General features: G+C 36.2%; 1 protein-coding gene across 4 annotated transcripts in view; it reads right to left on the reverse strand.

Annotated features, from left to right (window-relative positions):
- Positions 1–22,925, reverse strand: part of PRDM5 (PR/SET domain 5) — an 86,728-nt gene that overhangs the window by 44,179 nt on the left and 19,624 nt on the right. For 2 of the 4 annotated variants that reach the window (XM_084518785.1, XM_084518783.1), the window contains exons 4-10: positions 16,482–16,665; positions 14,607–14,781; positions 13,376–13,468; positions 12,993–13,114; positions 9,199–9,278; positions 4,369–4,453; positions 2,917–3,074 (exon numbers count right to left, since the gene is read on the reverse strand). In XM_084518785.1, the coding sequence (XP_084374911.1) occupies positions 2,917–3,074; positions 4,369–4,453; positions 9,199–9,278; positions 12,993–13,114; positions 13,376–13,468; positions 14,607–14,781; positions 16,482–16,665 (897 nt within the window). The remainder of the gene's footprint in view (positions 1–2,916; positions 3,075–4,368; positions 4,454–9,198; positions 9,279–12,992; positions 13,115–13,375; positions 13,469–14,606; positions 14,782–16,481; positions 16,666–22,925) is intronic. The other 2 variants (XM_084518786.1, XM_084518784.1) reach the window with 2 other exon arrangements.

Consider the following 22,925-nt stretch of genomic DNA (forward strand, 5'->3'; position numbering starts at 1 on the left):
AAACCCTTTAAAATCCCATGTCTGGTGACCTACTTCTGCTCACTGTCATTTCCTCATATTTTATTCTCTAAACTCATCCTCTATACATAGCAAAGTAGCAGATGGAGTGAAAACTTCGCATTGTCCTGTATAGAAGTAACCTGCATTACATGGCACAGAATATTCACATTCATCCAGTCTGTCCTAAATGAAAAGTGACTACTTTTATCTGTAACACAACATAATACTGTGCTCATCTCTTAATTTCAGATAGCATTCTCTTTCTCTTACTTGCTTATCTTAACATACCCTCCCACTGTTACGCCTGCGCAACTACTTTTGAATATGCAACGTTAGTGGAATTTTCCACTGCAATAACACAACTTTAATCCTTACACTTTGTCACAAAAAATGGAATCATATTCTTCCCATGACCACTCAGTGATTTAGTCTGAGCTTTTTCAAGACATTTGAGCTCTTTCCACACTGCATAACACTATCTCCAAGCAAGTGACAGAGCAAGCTTCACATGCACCTACACAGAGCAGAGTAGTGCTTGTGTGCAGCAGCAGTCCATCAGAGTGATACCACAAAAAGACTAACGGCTCCTGCCTCTCAGATCTGTGCCTACAAGGGTGTAATGAGTACTAAGTTAGGGTTCACATCCCAGCGCTCCACTAAACACTAAACAGAGTGGATGTGCTCATAGCAAAACCACTGTCTATCTTCCAGCAAAATGCAAGGAACTAATCTCCTTCTGTACCTTTGAAATGACCATTCACTTACATCTGAGAAATATTTTAAAGCATCTGTTGTGAGAGCCAAATGTCATTTTTATTCTGATATTTCCAACAAAAAAAAGAAAACAAACAGATCAAGTAGCTTCCATAAAGGAATAACACAAAAAAGCACTTATAATTTCAAGTATAACTGAGGTCAATTTTTCTTGCTTCAGAAGAAAATGAAACCTAGAGTGTGGTCTTAAGGGAGTACACACCTGAAGACTCATTAAAAACCTGAGTAGAACAAATATGCAAAAGTATGAGAAATAAAAGTTTACATTTCTACTCTTACCGGTTCATTATTTCTGTGACCAAGCAACAGAACTCTCGTTCTCTTCCTCCATAGTATTACAGCCCTGCCAAAATAATGGCACTTAAAACTACTTTGGCATCACAAACTAATGTATGCTTGGCTTACACCTTACAATTTTTTTTGTGTATACATATTTATATTTCCCTCTATTATCTACCACCTCTCCTTGTTTACCTTTGTTAAAGATATGTTACTGGACTGAAGATTTTAGGGACAGCTAAGGCCAAACCTAGATACCTTGTTCTGCTAATCAGTATCTTTAAAACTTCTATACTCAGTAGAAACACAGGTGTTTCAGAAAAGCAATTCCGGAGATCTACATCAAGTCCTGTCTCTCAGTCTTATCCCTTCATTTAGCAAGTGAAATTAGAAACCTAAATGTAGGTGGGTGAATATGCACAACTGTTTGGGTAAACTTTATGTAAAGACACAAATAAGTTTTTCTCATTATAGGACTATGTACAAACAGGTTCAGAAAATAAGTATTCCAACATGCTTTAAAGAATTCTGTCAAAATTAGATACTTGCTAACACTGTCTAAATTTTAATGTTTCTCCTATTATGTGGAGTCTCTAATCCTTGACAGACACAAGAACCAATTCTATGGCATTCTTTTATGCAATCCTTGCTTATGTTAGTGGTGCTGCTGTTTTGAACAATGAATTGGGTCAAAGTGTTTGCTCATTATTCATACTTATCCCAAAGTCCACCCACAGCCAAAATTCCCTATCAGTCATCAGCTGCAAATTAACATGGGAAACACATAAAAACTATTTACTTAAGATACAGAAGTATCTGTCCAGTTTTCTATATATTTTCTTAGAATATATCCAATTTGTGAGATTCTGCCCCATTAAAGTCTAAAACACAAGATGTAACCACAACATATATGGGAGTGAATCTTGTCTTTCAGCAGATTTCTGCTTGTTTTCTGTTTTAGAGAGTCATCACCATTTACCCTATGAGAGGCATTATTATTACTCTAATATGATTTATTGCTGAAAGTGCAAGAGATAGTGCAAAGATCCTGTGCCAAATTCCCAGATGGCATATAACATGAGCCAAACTGCAAAAGACTTGTAAGTGTGGGTGTATCAGCTTCATCAAAACGGGGAAAGAAAAGGGAAAAGTAAAAAATAAAAATAAAAATAAAACACTGCCAAATATTGGGCACAAAAATAGAGATTTTCTTCTGTCTTATAATTCTGATACAGCCATTGTGGATACAGCTTTGCCATTAAATATAAACCCATGTTAAAATTAATGACAAGCATTATGAAAATTAGGTCAAGCAGATTTGAGTTTAAATCAACAGAAGCAGAGCATCCCTTCAGGAGCCTATTTCTCAGGTAATGTTTCTTCTGATGCTGTTTTAATGTGCGAACACTACTCAGTGCAAATCCAGTATAGCTTGGTAAGCATCTACTGATAAGTCTAACAATTAGGAATGACTGCAACAGGACTGCAGTTTTATTCAAATGTGGTATTTTAAAAAATAAAATTGAAGAGATTTTAGATCAGTTTAAAATTTAACTTGAGATACTAATGTTAAAAAAATAATAAAACAAAACCAACAAAAAACAAAAGTCAAAATGGGAATTTATTTGATGCTTTTAATCAAGCAAGTGTGATTTCCTTCTTATTTCACTTATTTTGTTCTAACCACAATTATTATCTTGAGATTTTGCTTACAACAACAATCACTAAAAAAATACATTTTCCAATACTTTAATCCCATGTTTATAAGCATGCCAGAGCTTAATGTTCAACCATTTAAAGAAAAAAAAAATCTGTAAATCTGAGGCTGGCAGACCTGTAAACAACAACAGCAGAGTGCTTTACCTTCTTGTGATTCTTGTAAACATTTCTGTGGGCAAATCCCTTTCCACAAAGCTTGCATTTATAAGGTTTATCTTCACTGTGTATTATTTTGTGTGCAGTCACTTGATCAAGTCGTTTGAAGGACTTATTGCAAACCTCGCAGGTGTAGGGGCGTTTTTCTGTAGAAAATGAGTGGGGGACATTTAATCTCCTATTTTATACAGGGGGAGAAGATGAAAGGCAGAGACAGTCATCTCCTCAGAGAGATTTTTGCAATTAAGTCAACCCAATTAAGATTAAACCAATTAGAAAGACAACTAATGCCCTTTATGTTAGACAGTTATGTCACTTCACAAAAGATGAGCCATGGTGTATCTCAAGAAATTGGCACATTCTTTGCAATAATCATTGCTAAAACTAAATTCTGATTAATTAGCTTAAATCAAAAGAGAATGACTTCAAAGAGGAAAACCCTGTTTCCAGATTACAAATGTGAAAGAGGGCATGACAGTTTAAATGTTTTAAAACTTAATTAACAATATACATATTAGCTTTCAAAACCAAAAATTGCTATGAAAAAGGCCTTTATGCTTTGACTGGTGACTGCAACATTAATGCTCATCCAAAAATGTCAAAAGCAAGCTAAGAGCCTCTGAGATATAGATTATGTTACAAGAAATGAGCTTTTGGTGTGGACTGATACCAAGAAAACAGTTCAATTACAAGCCTCTGCAGCTGTAAAAACCTGCATTTTTAAAATGTTAATGTATTTGACAGAACAACATTTGTGTTTCCATTGTATTGGTTGATGTTTCTAATCACTGGTGAAAGATATAAATTCACTAGATTGCAGTGATCAGAAATCCTGGCAGAGCCAATTTGTGTTCTACTGCAAAGCCTATGGACAGGCAGCTCCCTGCTCACAGCGACCTGTTCTGGCAGAAAACAGGCACAATGAAACTTTTGTGTGTGGGCTACGAAATGGTGTGGGGTATGAGCTGTTTTCCTCTGACTGAGAGCTCTGTGCATATATGAGCCCACTAAATATATATAAATAAATATATATGAATGTTTCCCCTTTCATCACAGATCTCTGCCTGACAGCATACCTCAGCTCCCATCCTCTTCTTTTCAACATAAAATGCCACTCACTAGTTCTTCACCTCCTCTATAAGCCAAGCAACAATCTTTTGCCCTATCCCAGCTAACTGACATCATATAGCCAACTAGCATGAGAAAATAGCTTGACAAAGCAGCAACAGGTGTAAGAACACTACATTACACTTGGATTTTTGAAAGGCTTCGAAACAATAACTTAGATGGTTTCCTTGCAATCTACGACCTGCTTGAACAACCAAGGACAACACAGAACTAATTTGTTAAACCTGCTATAAGAAAGCAATTCAGGTAAAACTGAATATACACTAAATATGTAACACATTATATATAGGTTTGTGTTATTTTGTATGTTACCTGAATGAGTTATCATATGGCGTTTTAGCTGGTTAGCTGAAATAAATTTCTTGTCACATTCCTGACATTCAAAGGTCTCATGAACCTGCAAAATGAGCATTTAATGATAATTAAATACCTGTCTCAAACAAGATCGCACATCTTACATGTACAGAAATTCTCTAACAGACCATAACTATTTCTTAGCCATCAACTACACTAATACCTACAGATATTGTGATATCCCCTTTGCTAGTCCCCCAATGAACAACAGTATCTCTAAAAAATAGTATTCATGATCATTTTTTTTTAAATCACTAAAATTTATTCAGAAACAAAGGCTATGCAAAATCATAATAACCAATCCATTTAAAATGATTAATGTGAAAGCTTAAAAATCAGATGCAGAATACCTTTTGAGAACATTTCCTTCTAGTAAATCTGCCATAAGTAAAAATAACAACACAAAACTACTTCATAACTACTGTAATAATTTCAAAATACAAATACCATCACTCTATTAGGATTTATCTCTACTCATAGAAAAGAGAATCTGATTAAATACAGGTGTGGTTTTAAAATGATTGTGCTCCACCAAACCATTTAAGGACACATTTATGTAGAATTTAGCAGGTCTTAGTTTCATTCAATTCAGTACATTTCCACTCTCAGACATAGCACATACACATAAGGCATGCATGAAGGATATTTGCATACATGGCTAACAACCAGGTACCCTTTTTGTTGGCAATATCTACCATCAGCTATAGAACATGAGAAAAAAAAAAACAAATTATTTAAAAAAAAAAATCAAAGTCAGAGTAATTATACTGATAAAAGAAATGACTTCACCATTTTTGTTATTTAATCTGTTGAACAGAGGCAACTCACGCAGCACAAGTACTTTTTACAATGGCAAACCCTGTCCAGGTTATCATTCACCTTCCCCTGTGTTACACTTGCTTTCAGCAGCCTCACCTTGACCTGGTCACAGCACAACTAAACATACTTTTTAGCCTTTTGGAACTACAGTCTTAGACAGCAAAACTTCCTGGCACAGATCACATTTCATGAAACGTTTCTGGGGAGCTCCACAAACTTTCTGTAGGAGAATCTAGCAGCTAAAAATAACAAATATTAAAGGTTCAGTGCAACACTCTAATGAAAAACATTTGTGGACAGCATAGTAAAAAAGATCAACTAAGACCTCCACTTAAAACGAAAGAAAAAAATAGAGATTCTCCGTAAGAATGCTGCTTCACCATGTTTTTATTCTGCTGCTTTTTATTCTGCTACTCCCAAACTAACTTTAGTTTGCTAAAACATTCACCTTGCTCTAAAGAGCGGTTATGCCATTTCCTGCAATCTCTGTAAGTTTGCATACTCTGGACAGTGATGCTTAACCAAATACTTAGCCAGAACCAGGTGTTAAGCACAAGTAAAGATCATTCATTTGAAATATCCTGTTTACCCAGCTGCATTTCAGGTTAATTTCTCTTATATACACAAACAATCTACTACTCTACCCTTTCCAAAGTGATCTGGACTTTGACTTAGATTGCTGAATGAAGTTTACATGTAAGCTCTGCAATCGAGTAATATCAGAATCCCCCTGCCACAGTTCCTTGAAATAACTTGTAAGGTATTCTTAAGTCTACTATTTAACACATCAGAGTGATTCTCCTCAGCATGATTTTGCATGAAGTCCTCCTCTATAAGGCAGAAAGGACCATAAGTTAAGAATGAATCAAGTTTTCTTCATAAAATCTCTTCAAGCAGATCAGTATTCTCTTCCTCAGCTCTGTAATTTTCTCTCTGGCAGATCACATTGCAGCATGTCTCTTAATGGAATCTTACAGATTCTTCTAAGAAGTCTGCAAAGAAATCCAGAAAGGCAACAGCACAAACAAGTCTTACCAGAGAAGTAATCCTGCATTTCATACAGGCCGTTGTTTTAAGACATTTCCTTCACCCAGTGTTCTGTAAGCACCTGTATTGCATTTGCTGAGTTGTGGTTGCTGGTATTTTTTATTTTAATTTATTTTTCATTACCATATAACGTTACAGCCCAACTATAATAACTACAAGGTGGAAGGCTGTCACTTTACAATTAGAGGACAAGATAAAGAAAACAGGTGAATATAGACAGATGGGAGAATAAAAAGATACTGATGACTACAATAATAAGCAGGAACATAGTAACACCATAACTGTTGTTGAAGATTTGTAAGCATCGTGCAGGATAAGGACTGTATTAGCATATGTAATTTGGGAGTATAAATATAAATATATTCAGAATATAAAGTAAAAAAAAAAAAGTTGATGACACTGTTCCGGGTAGAATCGTAATGCCTAACGAGTACAAAAATAGAATGCAAAATGATTTCCACACCGTGAAAGAAGCTCAAAAACCACTCTGTATCTAGGATGGATAAATCAAAGAAACTAGTAGGACCACTACAGAGAATAATAATGAATTCCAAACAAAGTATGAATAATAAATTTGATTCTGCTGTTAAAAAACACGGTCCCCAGATCACTCTCCTCTACTTGGGACTATTAAGGTCTCAACTAAGCATCATGGCTCTGCTTGTTTGGGCAGCTGACTTCAGCAAGCATGAAGGTAAAAAGGAAAAAATCAACAGGAAGAAAATGCCTTCAAAAAATTAAATAGTTTGGGAAAACAGGTGCACGAAGAAAGGTTAAGATAATTGTGTTTATACAATTCAGAAAAGACAAAGGATGTTCATAACAATTTTGCAGTGTGCTGATCTGCTACAAAGAAGATGGTGATGAACTTTTCTTGGCATTCTCTGGGATAAGACAAAGAATAATTAACTCAATTTGCAATAAAGAATTAGATATAAGTAAGACATAAGAAAAAAACAACACTAGACTAATGAGCACATTTCAAAATCAGAATACAAAAAGATACCTATGGAGGTCATAGAATTTTCTTCAGGGGAACTCTTTAGGAGTTGAGATGGTGCATACCTAGGATGATAGATACATGCTTACTCCACTCTACCAAATAGGAATGAAACGGGCATGAAAATCTCCTGGGGTCTCTTTCACAGCTCAACATTTCCTTAACTGTATTTTGATAAAGAAAAAAAGTGAAGTCACTGAAAATTAGCACAGCACAAGCAACAGTCTGGAAAACAAGAAGCTATGATTAAGGGACAGAAGATGATGACAATGAACTTTAATTGTGAATGACAGAGAAAGGGCTTATCTTTAGACATTTAAGACAAACAATCTGGAAAATGCAGAAAGATAAAATAAGTTTAAATCAACAATGATGTGAAATATAGCGATCTGAATGACTGTCTTCACACAGTAAACAGATCTCAATCTCTCATGTAGTCATCATCTTTACCTTCTTTCTCTGTCAGTACTCTCTTCCAGTTTTCAGGCTTATTTTCTGTTTTACTTTACCTTTCTATTTCCTAGTTTTAGTTCTTTATGCTGACAGGAAATGAGTGAAAAGAAATCTGTTTCCTCCTTGTTATATGTATTATTGTTTTCTTACTTGACTATCTTTGGCGATGTTGCTGATGGATTTCCCCCCACTTCGTACAAAAGCAAAGTAGTTCAAATAATAGAAGACATGAGTCTTACAAGCAATTTCTTTCACTGCGTGATGGAGATGTGTGAATCTGGAATATCTGTTTTCTGTATATCTTAAAACAGGAGCCAATCAAGAAGAGGAAAGAAAGTTTTACGCAAAAAATCTTCATGGTGATTCTTAAGATGAGTAAGCACACAACTGGCCTACTATCCATGCGATTTGAAAAGCTTATTAGCTTGTATCAGAGCATCTACACTATGAAGAAACATGTTTTCATAAAATGGACATGCAAAACCATGATATTTTACATTTTCAGGAACCTTCGATAAGGTGCACTGACGTGTAAAATCAGTAATAACATGTGGCAAGGTATACCACAGTTTGGTCTGAGGAGGAACAAATTACAGCCCCATTAGCCAAGAAATGCAGGGTGTATTAATGTAAGACAAGTGGCTGGGGGGGGGGGAAGGGGAGAAAAGAGGGGCCCCATCATTTCCTTTGCAACAACATATTTTAATTGATATCATCTATATCCTCAAAGGATTCAGGTTATAACCAGGGCATTATTAAAGACTTACAGTTAATCTGATAAACAATACAATGTAGCTTTTTGGAAAAACAGGATCTCCTGGGTTTTAGTGATTTATCAAATTAATCTTGCAGGGACTTCCTTTGGGTATAATGGACTCAGAATCTCATATTCATAGTCCATCTGTATTTCTGTATGAACCCCTTATTTCTAATAGATGCTTTTAGAAGTGTTAACCCTTCCTGTTCTAGTAATAAATTATATACAAAACAAAAAAGCATTACAAATTTACTTTTTGAGAAAGCACTTCTTTTTTCCTACCTCAGAACTAAATTACAAGTAACAATCTTACTGTTATGTCAACAAGGTAATAAGAAAGATTGACTGCTTTTTGTTGCTTTTTAACGCCTATGTGCACCTTAGTTAGGTTACATACTTTTACATTTATAGTGTTTAAGAATGCTAAAGAACAGCATGCATCTTTGACTTAACATTGGAAAGCACAAATGAAACAAGCACAACCATTTTTTTTCCACTTGGTAAAGGATCCACTACAACATTAGAAAGATTTTTAGTGCAACCAATTGTGATTACAAAAATAAATACCCAAAACAAAACAAATTGGTTTTGTAACTATGGCAGAGATTAGTCAAAGGTTTGCATTACAGCACCTTTCAAGTTACTTAGGCACCACAGTCTTACATCTTAGTGAAATCAAAGCCTGCTGTGGGTTAGCCTTCATCTCACTGACCTTTCGATGCTCTTGGAGATTTGTTGCTGAGGAACATTTCTTATTGCACACTGAACACATCAGCTTCTTCCTAGAATTTCCTGAAACAAAAACAAAACACCGCCAACATCTTAAAAAGGAAGTGCTAAGAAAGAACCTAAATATTTCTACTGAGTTTGTGACTTTTCACAGGTCATTTCATTGACATAAGATTTTTACATTTGTATCCCATCTTGAAAGTATTCAGTATCAGGAGTTCTCTGTGGGTGTCCAACAAGCCAGTTACTAATGGAATGTAAAGCAAGAAAACTAGAACAATATAGAAAAAAACAAATCTTGATATAGATATTATCACACGTTAACCAATCAAATATGAAGAGCACAATTCACAACTAAGAATAATTCGTTTTATAACTGAACACCTGAATTCTTCCAGAAGTCAATTCAACCAACATCTTCTAAAAATTTATACTATAGCTTTAACAGAAACACTCCTGAAAGAAGTTACTGCAGCAATGACAAAAAAGATCCCAAACAACCATTTCCCATTTTTCTCTATTCAGAAAGCATTAAGCATTCTACTAACATAGCCTTAATGGTCTTTAACTGAACAAGATAGGCAATGTGTATTAGATCACAAATTCAAATCTAGTCTATAATGTAAATTACAAACCAACCTACAGATCCTCTACCAGATACATTTTTCCACCTTTTTCGCAGTTGCTTTAAGAAGTGACAAAGCATTTAATCGGACTTGTCTATTATTTGTCATTTGAAATTAATTTTAATAACCCACAAAACTATCACAAGGTAAAGCCACCACAAACCTAATTTTTTGTTTATAGTTACATGCCTATGCGAGATACATGTATTTCATAGCTTACGTAAAAAACGTTCACATTACATTGAACACTAAAAAGAATGGAATCCGAACCAAAGAGAGGCAAGCACTGTTTATTCAGAGACAAATTATGGATCCTGAACAAACCTATTGATGGTTTCCAGCTCAATTTTTCACTCTCAGCATTGTATATCTTTCCTGTTCCTGCTGTCCTAAAGAATTAATGATGTTGATTCTTTGTTTTTCCAGATTATTACTTGGGAGTAATCTTCAAGAAGAAAAAATTAATCCTGGCCTTACTTTTGTCTTCCCTTCCAAAATACTGAACTTATATAACTATAATGACAATCGCTCTCCTATTTTATCTATTTTAGTACTAAACCGGTGATCTGTAAGATCCCAAGCGCTACTCTAGACTACACGTTAAGGCATACACATCGACAAAATGGTCAAATAAAGATGGCTAACAGAGCTGGTCTTGAGAGCCCTCACCAAACAGATGCCTCAAGAAGGTGCCCTCATATCTTCTGTGCATGACGTAAAACAAGGCAACCACACCTGCTGTCTGTGGCTGCAAATCACTCTGCACCAAATTCTCACTTACAAACATAATTGAAAGGAAACTGCTGAGTGGTTCCTGAGACTTCTAAAGGAAAAATCACCCAGGATACTAGGAATTGTCCTGAACAACAGATCCGTTCTTCCTAGGTTCACTTAAGAACTCATGCCATGTTTTACTGCATCTTGTTAGTTGGCACATGATATGAGCAGATAATTTACTCCTTTGGTTTACTAACATAAGAGGTAAATTGGGTCTTTTGATTAATTGCAATCGTAACACATGTTCCTAATTGGTATTTTTTCCATCCATTGATGCCAAGACTGTGCACAAATGCAAGCACTGCAATTCCAGAAAGAATGTTTCATACTGCTTTAGTAACTGTAATTTCTCCTGCAAAAGTATCATCTTTCAAATGAGACTGATAACAAGACATTTACTATTTATATCATTAAAATAAAATGACTTTAAAAAAAAATTGAATGAAGTTATATACATAACATTTGGCTAAAATGTGTTGAAATGACACATAATCAAAAATGACCTATGGGGACTGTAACTAGAAACACTAGCATTTCTTAGCCCTTTGGGACTAGCAAAATGTGTCTTAGTCTTCAGTGTTTCCATTCTGTTGATGATTGATCAGGATAAAACTAAAGCAACTAAGCTAGAAAATAAAGGCAGCATATCTCATGTTGATATACCATAGCCTGCTGTTAATGGAGGAATTTGTAAAGAATGTTATTCATTTCTAGACCATTTTATTGCCCACAGTTTTATTTCCAAATAAAGAATTTTATTTCCAATGAACATTTCGTACAAAGAAATAAAAGAATCTAATAGCAGGCTTTAAGAACATACAGGATTTCAAAGACTTTGAATGTAAAATCAGTACACCCAGCTTAGGTCATACTATCACAATGGATCAGAGAACTGAAAGATGATAATGAAGAAAGCTGCCCATGTGTAGTGAGCAGACTGTGAAAGCATAATACAAGGTACATTTTCCACTACAATGTACCCTGTCAATCAGTTCAATACTTAAATTTATAGTAATATGTACGTACTGCATCTCACATCTGTATTTGCTATTATAAAACTCGTGGTAAGTATTGACATGTATTGATACACATATAAATACTGGAATAAACTTAGTACCTTAACTTACAAAAGCATTAACAAGAGTCTCCCAGAGGCAAGGAAGGTGATAGTGAATACCTATGCCTCTGTTCATAACTTTGCATAATGGACTACACATGTAGCAATCCCTTCTACTGTTCCTTGCCTCCACGTATTGCAAGGCATAAAGGAACTGAAAAATTGTCCCTCAACATTAGAAGGCTCTTCCTGTGCTGACACCAGTTGTGATTTCTATGACTTCCAAGTGACAAAATAAAAGCTCTGCTCAGTGTGTAGGGAGAACAAAAATATCCTTCAGACATATAACCTCAGTCATGCCTGGAGTGGTCATACAAGAGACTAAGTGTGGAATTTGTATACCTACACATAACTGACCAAAGTTGAGCCTAAACATAACAATGTACATGGCTGAGAAAAAAATAATCTTACTGATACCAAAAAAAGAAAGATAATCTTTTATAAAAATTGTTATGGAAAGATTTCTGTATGTTGTAAGAGTTTGGCAGAAGAAAGATTTCATGTACTGAAAATCTTACAAAGCATCTCAGTGTTCTCATCAACTAAAGACTGTTTTCTTTGCACTCTGGTATTCTGCTGTCCCCACACATACTGATCTGCCATTGACATTGAGAGGGGACATGCAGAGAGAGCAGAATGACAGAACTGAGATCTGCATTGTGGACCTGAGAGAAGCATTTTGCCCTTTCATGAAAACAGAGTGAAGTTTGATTGAAAACTATTGATTCACAGTGCACAGATATAAAAACTCTAGGGCCTAAATGGACTAGTGAATTGTCTGATCTGGCTTCCTGCACAACAGAGGCTATAGAATTTCCTGCAATACCCTCATCAAGCCTAATCATTTGTGAAGCATGTCTTCCAGAAAGACATCCCATTGTATCCCAAAAATACCAAAAGATCAAGAACTCACCACTTCCTGCAGCCATTTGTGCCAGTGGTTGATTTTCCTCACTACCGAATTGTTTTGCTTTATCTCTGATTTGCCTAGTTTAAACTTCCTCAGATTCCTATTGCATTTTCTGCAAAAGACTAATGATTCATCTGGTATACAGTAATTTCTCCCTAGGGGAGGAGGAATACTTACCCTTGCAATTAGTTACTACTTAATTTTCTTTTTGGTACAAATGAATCCATTAAAAAAGAAACCAAAAGACAATGTTTACTCTGATTTGCATATTTAAGGCTAGGAACATGTTAGAGGTGTTGGAGAAAAAAACAAACAAACAAACACAAAATCATTAAACTGTTTCTTACCACTGTGAACATTTTCTTTATGTTTTTTCAGGGCATCCTTACTCTTGAACCTCTTCCCGCAACCATCTGCCTTGCATATGAATCTGGCATCCCCTCTGCATGCCTCCTTGTGCTGTTCGTAACTATACGGGATAACCAGCAAAGAAAAACAACACATGAAGCAGTATCTGCAGAAACCAGACACACAGCAAGTACTTTTAGCTTAACACATGCTGCACTGCAGAGTTCCAAGGCCACCTCATGCATTACTTACAGCAAATAAGAATGAAAGCATTTGACTTCTTTCACTGCTAGGATTCACATACACTAACAAGCTTGAAAGCTAACATGCAAAGGGAGGCCAGCAATGATATGACAGCAGTCCAGTAACTCAGACACAAAACCTCGATTCTGAGCTGAAGGAAGTATTGCAAACAGAGCACTGAAAGCTTCTTGAAGAGTCTCCTGGGTTGATGTTCTCTGTGCACTGAAGTACACTAAAGAAAAAAAAAAAATAAAAAATGAGTGGGACATTCTACAATTTACAGAATTGCCGTAGCCAGAAACTACAAACTACTTGTAGATCAAACTACAAACATTTAAGTATATGAGTAATCTATTTAATATGTGAAGTCTCCTGGAATTTAGTGGGACTCATCAGATACATAAACAGCAAGAGTTCAGGTCATACTGCTGTATCCTCAGATACATTAATTTTACTTTGCATGATGCAAAGATTTACTTAACTAGCCATACTACGCAAATTCAACTCCACTACAGAATGTTCAATAGAAAATATTTGATTACCTCCACCAAATATTTTTCTGCTATGTATTTCGATGAAAGGACACAGAGCTCATAAATAACTGCCAGTTTAAGATACATTAACACTATTCAGACGTAAGAAACATCAGCAGTTCTTTACAAGAGCAGTATTAATCGCATTGTATAATATGAGTCTCCTGATATGAAAGAGTTAGATTAAATGTACTATCTATAATTAGATACTTTGGCAACCAGTGTACTACCTACAATAAAAAGCAATATATCTACTTAGTCACAAGCAAAAATATATATAGATAACAAAAGAAAAAAGGGTTATATATTTGTACAAAAGTATAATGTGAGGAATATGACTTCAGTGACAATTTGCATATTTACACTACCCAAGGACAGAGTAAAAAAGATGCACTTAAGTCTCCCATCTGCTACGGGTTCTTTTGTTTTGTATTGTTTTTTGCCATCCAACTATTTAATTAAACCAACACAAAGCACTGCTTTTCCTTTCTCTGTCCTTCCAAATATCATTTGCTTTTTCCAAATCTTAGTCTAATTCTGTAATGACACCCCCACTTAAAAAGTTTAATCTCCTAAACTGCGAGTCCACTGATGGAGATCATGGGTTTTGCACCAACCAGTAGCTTTAATCTGACCTACAGTATGTAATTCTGAGAGATTAAAAATTAGTGACACCTTCTTATTCAAATTGAAGTGTTCAACAAATACAAGAAATTAATAAGAAAAGAGTGAGGACAGAAATAGGTAGAAAAAAATAAAGCCTAAATTGGGATTAAGCCAACAGAAATAAATGATTGAATGAGATGATCCCTGAAAAACACTCTTTTTTCTACTCACTGTCTTTGTAGAGCTTGTTTAACAGGGAATTTCTTTCCACAGTTTCGGCACTTAAATTCCTTTTCCTCACTGGGTTTTTGGTGCAATGTCTGGAGATGTTCAGCTAGAATCTCCTGGCTTGCAAAACTGGATTCACAGTTTGGACATGCATGGTCCTCTTTACAGGTGAGGGTATCTGCATGGTTGGAAGAGAAAAACAGAAAAGTAATCGTTTTCAGGGAATATTTTGGTTACTTTAAGAGACACTCTGCCAAAAACAGACTATGCAAAATGGCATCATGAAATTCATAAGAGGTTATTTTCTCTCAATGTGGAATTTGCACACATGTATGCCTGTGCAATCTTGTTCTCTTCAACCGAGGTTTACAAACTTCATATTACACAATAAAGATCTAATACCAGCTCATTCTCTTGCTGTTAGGCAGGTTCTGAAATGCTGTCGGGGCAGAGACTAGAATCCCTCTAGACTGCTCAGATAAAGTGCAGACATACTTCTCTGATTTAGTGATTCTAGACTCACTTTGAACAGGGATGTGAGACAAAAATCTATTATAAGCAAATACCATTTAAAGCAAAGAGGAAGACTTCAGATAAACTACCTTTCTCTTCCAGATAATGGTCTTACATCTTCTCTCACAGGTGTGGGAAAAGTAATTTTTCTAAGAAATTACTGAATTTTACTGCCGTCTCAGTAGTGGTGACAGATGTACTACTATTTCTCCTTCCAAATAGACAGTCTATCTTCACAAGACTATACTCAACATAACTGAAAATAGATACAAAGCATTATGTGTGACTTAGGCTGTTAGTCTAAGCAGGTTACACAGGTTGTCTCTACTATCCATACACATGCTGAGAATTCAACAGGCAGCTCAAGTCACCTACCCCTTCTTAGACATCTTACCGCAGGATCAGCTGAACTCCTTTAGGGAAAGATTTATTTCTCTAGGTTTATTACACAGGAAACCTCTCTCTCTTGCTTAGATTGTAAACCTACCTTTTATAAGGCTGCAGTTAAGTGAGATGAACTCTTTTAGTTCAAAAAATTAATCATAACTTGTCATGAAATCTGTGTTCACCTTTTCACTGCTCGCAGTAACTCAGAGGACTGGCTTCCCCATATTAGGCAAAGAATCCCAACCCAACCCAAAATAAGATAAAAATCATACAAGAGTTCAGAGTAAACCTGGGGAGCCTTCCAGTTCCCCAGTCCCATACAGTTAGTGTTGTCTTTCTTCCTTGTTACTTGCAGGGGACGAATGGATTGAGAGCAGCCATGAGGAGACAACACAGGACAACCGGTGGATGAAAATTTGTTTGTAAGCCAGCAGCGTGTGCTTACAGCTCAGAAAGTTAATTGTATCCTGAGCTGCATTAAAAGAAGTGTGGCCTACAGGTCAGAGGAGCACTTCTTCTTTGAAGAAAGGCTAAGAAAGCTGGGGGCTGTTTAGCTTGGAGAAGAGAAGGCTCTGGGGAGACCTCATTGCAGCCTTTTGATACTTAAGTAAGGCTTATAAGGAACATGGAAAAGGCTTTTTACAGGGGTAAAGTAAGTGATAGGACAAGGGGAGTGATTTTGAACTGAAAGAGGCCAGGTTTACATTAGATATAAGGAAGAAATTATTGACTATGAGGGTGGTGAGGCACTGGAACAGGTTGCTCAAAGAAGTTGTGGATGCCCCATTCCAGGAAACATTGCCATGTTTTTGCCAGGTTGGGCTTTGGGCAACCTGATCTAGCAAAAGATTTCCCTGCCCAAGGAAGGGGGCTTGGACTAGATGATCTTTAAGGGTCCCTTCCAAACCAAACTATTCAATGATCTTATGATTCTACTTTTAAGCACTCAAGTTAGACTATTTGCCACATATTGTTCACCTGCATTCTTTTCACCAGCTGGTTGCACTTCTTTATTGCTGCCAGTGTCTTCATCTTCCTGGATAACAGTTATTTCTTCCTCTTCCTCCTCCTCTTCTTCCATGTCACTGTCCAAGTAACCAATCAGAAGTTCTGTGTCTGTTTCAATATCGTCCACGGCCAGATAGAAAATATTTTCCCCTTCCTGTTGTAAACCACAAGTAGAAGCAATGAACAACTGTGTCAAAAGTAAAATTTAGAGACAAGTCGGACCCTGATACTAGCCCTGAACTATAGAAGGGTTAGCTCCATTCCCCAGGAGGCACGAAGATGGAAGAGCCAATGCATGGATAAAGTGCCTTTGTATTCTGGAAATAAGTCTCACCTCACCTAGGAGGCTCTTCCAATCTGCACTGCAGCCTAGACCAAAGTAAAGGTGTTAAAGTCCTCTTCTCTTGCCACACTCTGCCTGACAAGAACTTCAGAGTTTGAAAATGCAACATACGATTATTAGAAAAACAATGAAATTTAAATAACCAATAAGCTTCAGCTCTCTCATCTATTGGCTGCGTGAGTTATAATCCAGCTTTCAGTAACAGGTTTTCGTACTGATTATTAACATTTTTTGGATTCCCAGCTCTCTTCATCAACAGACTCAACCCTCATCAGTTACCCTCACTATTAAGTTAGCAGGCAGGTCTATTAAAAGCACTTTTAAACTAACAGAGTTTTGATCAAGTGGTTTAATCACAGAAGGCCAAGGATCCAGCTCAGATTCTGCTGAAGATCAAACTACATAATAACAAGGTCCAAAACCTTCTCCACAATAACTAAAAAAGTTTCCAAACAGATACATAAGCTAACAATTTTGATAATGTTAAATGAAAGTTACCAAGGCAGGTCAGAGTAGAAGCTGTAACAAAAACAGCTGTCTCCCTCCTAAACTGCTATTATGAAGCTGCTTTTTTTTTTTTTTTTTTCTCCTCTATTTGAACAAGTTGCTTTGGTTGCTCCCCAAAACACCAAAAGGAGACACATGTTTATGTAACAAAGACTTCCAAGTTGTATCATAAATCTTAAAGCTTATCTGATTAACATCCAGAGAAGTTAACTGAATCTTTTTAACAGTACTTCTAGCCATATATTTTGTCCATGCGCTATGAAGCTTGGTACAAGATAATGATTTTTAATTTTTGTAATATAATAAGATTAATTTAAACTATCAACAGGGATTTAGTATTTATCCTGTTTAGAAGGTCTGTTAGACATTTAAAAAGTTATTGTCACACAACAATTAAACCTATTTAATTCAATAGTCTTGTAGCTGCTGCTTCCTTCTAGGACAAACCACTTTTCTTTTTATTTCTAATCTCACCAACAGCATTTGAAACCAAAACTGGGCATTTTTTTTTAAAAACAGATTGTGCAGCCCACATCTATTACAGGCTTACAAAAAAAAATGCATGTATCCCAGGTAAAAAGTTTACTAATTAAAGAACCAAATGGTGCTCCTTTCACTTAGATCATACAGCACATACCTTGCACCACAAGATGGTACAATCTGGGAGTGCAGCAACCAGAACTAACGATTCTCGTTACCTAGACCAAGTGCATGAATCCCAACAACCAAGCTCACCTCAGTACTGCTGCATTCTCACCTTTTCCACAACTCCCCAGTGTGCATCTGGGATGTATTTTAGGGCTATTCATGTCAAAAGGCATCCTCCTGATTCTATCCCATTTGTGTACTTTTGGTCAATAATAATAATAATGAAAGAAGTACTAAGGACTTTCAATGCCTCAGTAACCTGGATTGCATTCATACTGAAAAGAGTTTTAATACCAACCCAATCTAACACACAACTCAAGCTCATTCCTCCTCCAAAGCTAATTTGTTCAGGTTTTCCAGCTATGCTAATTGTCTGGTATTCTTAGTGCTAATTAAAACAGATATACCTCCACTGTAGTATCTCCTCAGGCTGCAATGGGAGTTCTCCAGAAACCACAGACAAAGGAATTTAAATCTCTCCCTCCCCACCAGCAGCACCTGCATGAAGTGCATTTATCTACATGCACACATACACAGAAGACATAGTGAAAGTAGTAACACATCCTTCAAATAATTTTAATGAACCTCACATTTACTAAGAATACGTATGCTTCGTAACAGAGGAGGGCTTTGTAACAGAGAAGGCTGGCAAGCAATATGGACCAACAAACACTGACAGCCCCATCCTACTGTTTCATCCAAAGCAGATCACAATCACTCATGAAAACTGAAAATACAGGAGGAGGAGGAAGTAAATAGGCTTGTACTACCCAAGTGAGAATGAAGCCTCTCCATTCTCCGGGGCTTGATCAGCTGACTCCAACCCAAACCTTCATTATCTTTACGAAGTGCCCACAACCACTGCTCTTAAAGCAGCATTAGCTGGCTTCTCTCCACACCCCATTTTCTGGCAGCAAGGAACCTCTTCAGCCTACGTGTTCTGCCAGTTCTCCTTTGGTAGCTCTCCAAACAAACATGCTCCTTTTTCCTTGATCTTTGCCTGCAGCTCCAAGGTTTCCCACTTGCCAGAGCACTAGGCAAGGTCTGTGAGGGCAGAAACTCCACACCAGGAAACATGTGGAGGTGATTCCTTAGGGAGGGTGGCAGAGGAAGGCAAAGCCACAAGCCCAGACATAGGAAAGTTCAAAAAGGGCATGCCGTGCCAGGAAAGACACAATCAGAATAACATCTGCACAAGTAGGGACACCTAGAGAGGCTTGGCCAGCACCATAGCTTCTCAAGATCTCCAAGAGAGACAGGAGAACCCACAACCTCTCTAGGCAAACTGTGCCAGTAAGAATAAAAAAAAAAAAAAAAGTTTCATGAAGGTTGGAGGAAACCTTATGTGTTTCAGTTTGTGCCCACTGTCTCTTGTCCTGTCACAAGGCAACACTGAAGAGTCTGGCTCCATCTTCCTTGCACCTTCCCTTCAGGTATTTGCACACACAGATAAGATCCCCCCTGAGCCTCCAAGTCCCTTCATCACCTTTGTGGCCCTTGACTGGACTCTCTGCAGGAGCAAGGTGTCTCTCAGAATAACAGGCCCAGAACTGGACACATGACTCCAGATGTGGAGTACATGGAAAGGATCATCTCACTTCAGCGACAGTATCTGAACAGGGATAGTGTGTACTCAAGAGCAGATAAACACCTATCACCCTGGAATCAGAATGTTGTTGTTGTTGGAAAAAGAAAAAATTAAGAATCAAGCAGACTTTTGAGTTCTCCCCACTGAGCATAGGGGAAGCCAACAACTATGTTCATTTTACTTCTTACATTGCATAACAAATTAATCATTCCTCTGTAATACTCAAAATGAATTTCAGGCGCTCACAAAACAGTTTGTCCTTGCTTTCCTTGCATCTTCTCTCGCTCTTGCTTTTGGATAGTCTGGTTTTACTACACTTATTATAGCGTTGTCTCTCACATACTAATAGTCCTCTGTCACACTTGTGAAACATGATTTAAACCACTCTATCACTTCACAGTAAATATCCTTCTTTGCATTAGTTTTTGCTAATCATTATTCTAGCTCATGGTTTTCTGAGCTACATCAGACCATCTCAGTGCCTGCTTGCTAATGAAATAATATTTGAATTTAAAGCTCTAGCTGGCTGCAATTCTGTTTATAAAACAGTTTTCATGTTAACAACAACAGGACCTTTTTTGCATAGTAATCTCCAGCAGAGAGTGTTTGATAAAATTACAACTGACAAACAGATAAGTGCATACATTCTGGATAGAAGAATATTGAAAATATAATACTCTACCACTCTAAAAACTGAAAAAAGAAAACTGCAGAATTTTTGACAGGAACCATTTCCCTTTGATTATGATAATTACAATGCATTTTTACTCCATATAACAAGTCATGTTTATAAGCAAATAGGTAAGAATAGCCCAGGGCAAAATAGATTAGAATTCATACAGTTTTTCTTAATGCAAAAGTTGTAATCCTAAAGCTACTTTAAACATAACAGAGGATTAACTCATTCAATTACTACTTGAAATAAGTTAGAGAACCCTGCAGCAATTCAACCACAAAATGCTGAGAAAAACAAATGGTACATATGCTGCTACCCTCCAACCTCTCCGTTCTTTTCCAGCAGTCACACATTGGCACTACTTACACAACAGTTGTTAAAAATACTTGCTGTGTGTTCCAAGTCAAAGAACACCCAGACATCACAGCTCCACCCTTGAGCTGTGACAGAACTCAGAGACCAGCATGCACCCCACAATACCACCAAAAGCTCTTACCAGAACTAGGGTTTTAGTAAGAAAGCATTGCATTACAGGAAAGGAAAGGAAAAAAAAAAAAAAAAAAAAAACATTCAAATAATTCCCAGGCCCTCTATGTTGTCTTTTCACCACAGGAAGCATTTTGTGCAAGGTCTAAATGTGATCATTGTATACAATTAACCTATAATGAGCTAATCATATTTTCCAGTCAACCCCAGGATGTGGTTTACTGAGGCACATGCATCCACTTCATTTTCCTTTAAACTAAATACCAAGCACTAGGCAGCAAACAGTGAGCTGATCACTTCATTTTCGACATGAGATTACAATGGTTATCACTACTGGAGTGAAACAATCAGATTAGAAAGCATTCTCACAGTCGACCAAAAATCTCCTGTTGGAGTATTTGGAAACCAGAAATAAAAATAGTGAGAAACAGAAATAGTGGAAATTAGCAGCAGTGAGAAAAAAAAAATGAAGGAATCATTTGGCTTCCATTCACCTTTTTTTTTTTTTTTTTCCTAGTTCATACAAAGTCTCTTAGAAAATTTTAAAAGGGCAACTGTGAAGCACACAACGTTTATTTTCCACGTTTTACAGGTTAGTATCATAAACATTGGTCAAATATTTTTAATCACTGTTAATTTGCAAGATTCAGTAGTACAACTTTACCTTAAAGAGTAAGCAGAAAAACTGAGAGTGAAAAATCAGATGTTTTTTTTAAATTCCAAACAAGCTCATAGGAAGTCTTCACAAAATAAAAGTGTCCAGAAGAATTTTGTGTTTCGTAATGGTAATTATAATGTGCTGGTTAGAACACAGTCTCTAGCCATCTCTAAGTATTCTATTTACTCTTTTGAGTTAGTTTTCTAAAACTATGCAGACATACTCTACTTAATTATATAATGCATGATCATTCAGTTGGTTTAGGATTAGGATTTTGTTTGATATAGTGATCTGTAGTTTGAATTCTATTCATCTTTTAATTATCTTAGGTATTTGTTCAGCAATGTAACTTTTTTTTTGCAACCACAAAATTATAATAAAGCTAAAGCAACTTTATACGTGTAACTTACAACTTTTTCCTCTTTTTAAAACATAATTTCATCATCCTTGTGGCAAGCAGGCAACTCCCAATGCAAATTAAAGGATACTATTACTGGAAATACTCCAGTATCATTTTGCCTACTGATTTCATAAAGCAAAGTATTACTGAAACAAGTAGCCTTAAATCTGCCTATCATAACGACAAGGAATGTGGAAGCAAAATTCTGAAGGATTTGTTGGCTTTTTTTTTTTCTTGCCTGAAGGAATAGCAGAGCTTTGGGATTTGCACCTCCATCTACTAAAGGGAAACCAAACCCTGAAAAGAAATATGTGCATCTTTAGCTTTATTCAATACAAGTAATACCTATTCATATTGTGTGTAATTAAATACATATGTACATACACACACATAATTTCAAGGTCACCCACAGAGAATGCACAAGTTATATAATCAGCTGATTATTGACGGTCCTTTAAAAATAATGAGATAATTTTAAAAATTTTTGTTTGCATTCATAAATTTGCCTCCGCAATACTTTTCATCACTTTGTATATACTGATGTTTATTCTTTTTCCTACTCTCAACTTTTCCACATGTTTTTTTGTGGAAGTTTTTATAGGACTTTAATACTCTTGGCACATTTTTTCTTTTTAAGTCATCTTGTAACTCCAGCACGATCCTTTAAAAAGACATGCAAAAAGCACCAAACACATACTAAACAAGATATAGCATTATGCAATCCAACATAATAGTCTGTTTTTATTTCTTTAAATAAAGAATCATTTTCACTAACAAAAAACCACTGGTATGCACTGGATGTGACATTCTATTAAGACTTTTATTCAAAAATTCAGGTCATTTTACTGAGTGTTTTATTTAAAAGTAATAACGAACATTACTTGTTCACACTGCTCCCTCTTGTGAACCTTACTTTGCATTTGTCAACATTGACTGTAATTTGTTATCACACTGCCTATTCACTCATGATAACATCTATTTGACTAATGCCTAGAACTGACGACCATGGATGAGGAGGACCTTGCAAATTTAATTCTATAAGCAGGACAACAAATCATTTGAAAGATCTTCATCTGTAAAGCCTTGATATAACAGAAAGACAACAACT

The sequence above is a fragment of the Aythya ferina genome (assembly GCF_964211825.1).
Source record: "Aythya ferina genome assembly, chromosome: 4".
Taxonomy (NCBI): domain Eukaryota; kingdom Metazoa; phylum Chordata; class Aves; order Anseriformes; family Anatidae; genus Aythya; species Aythya ferina.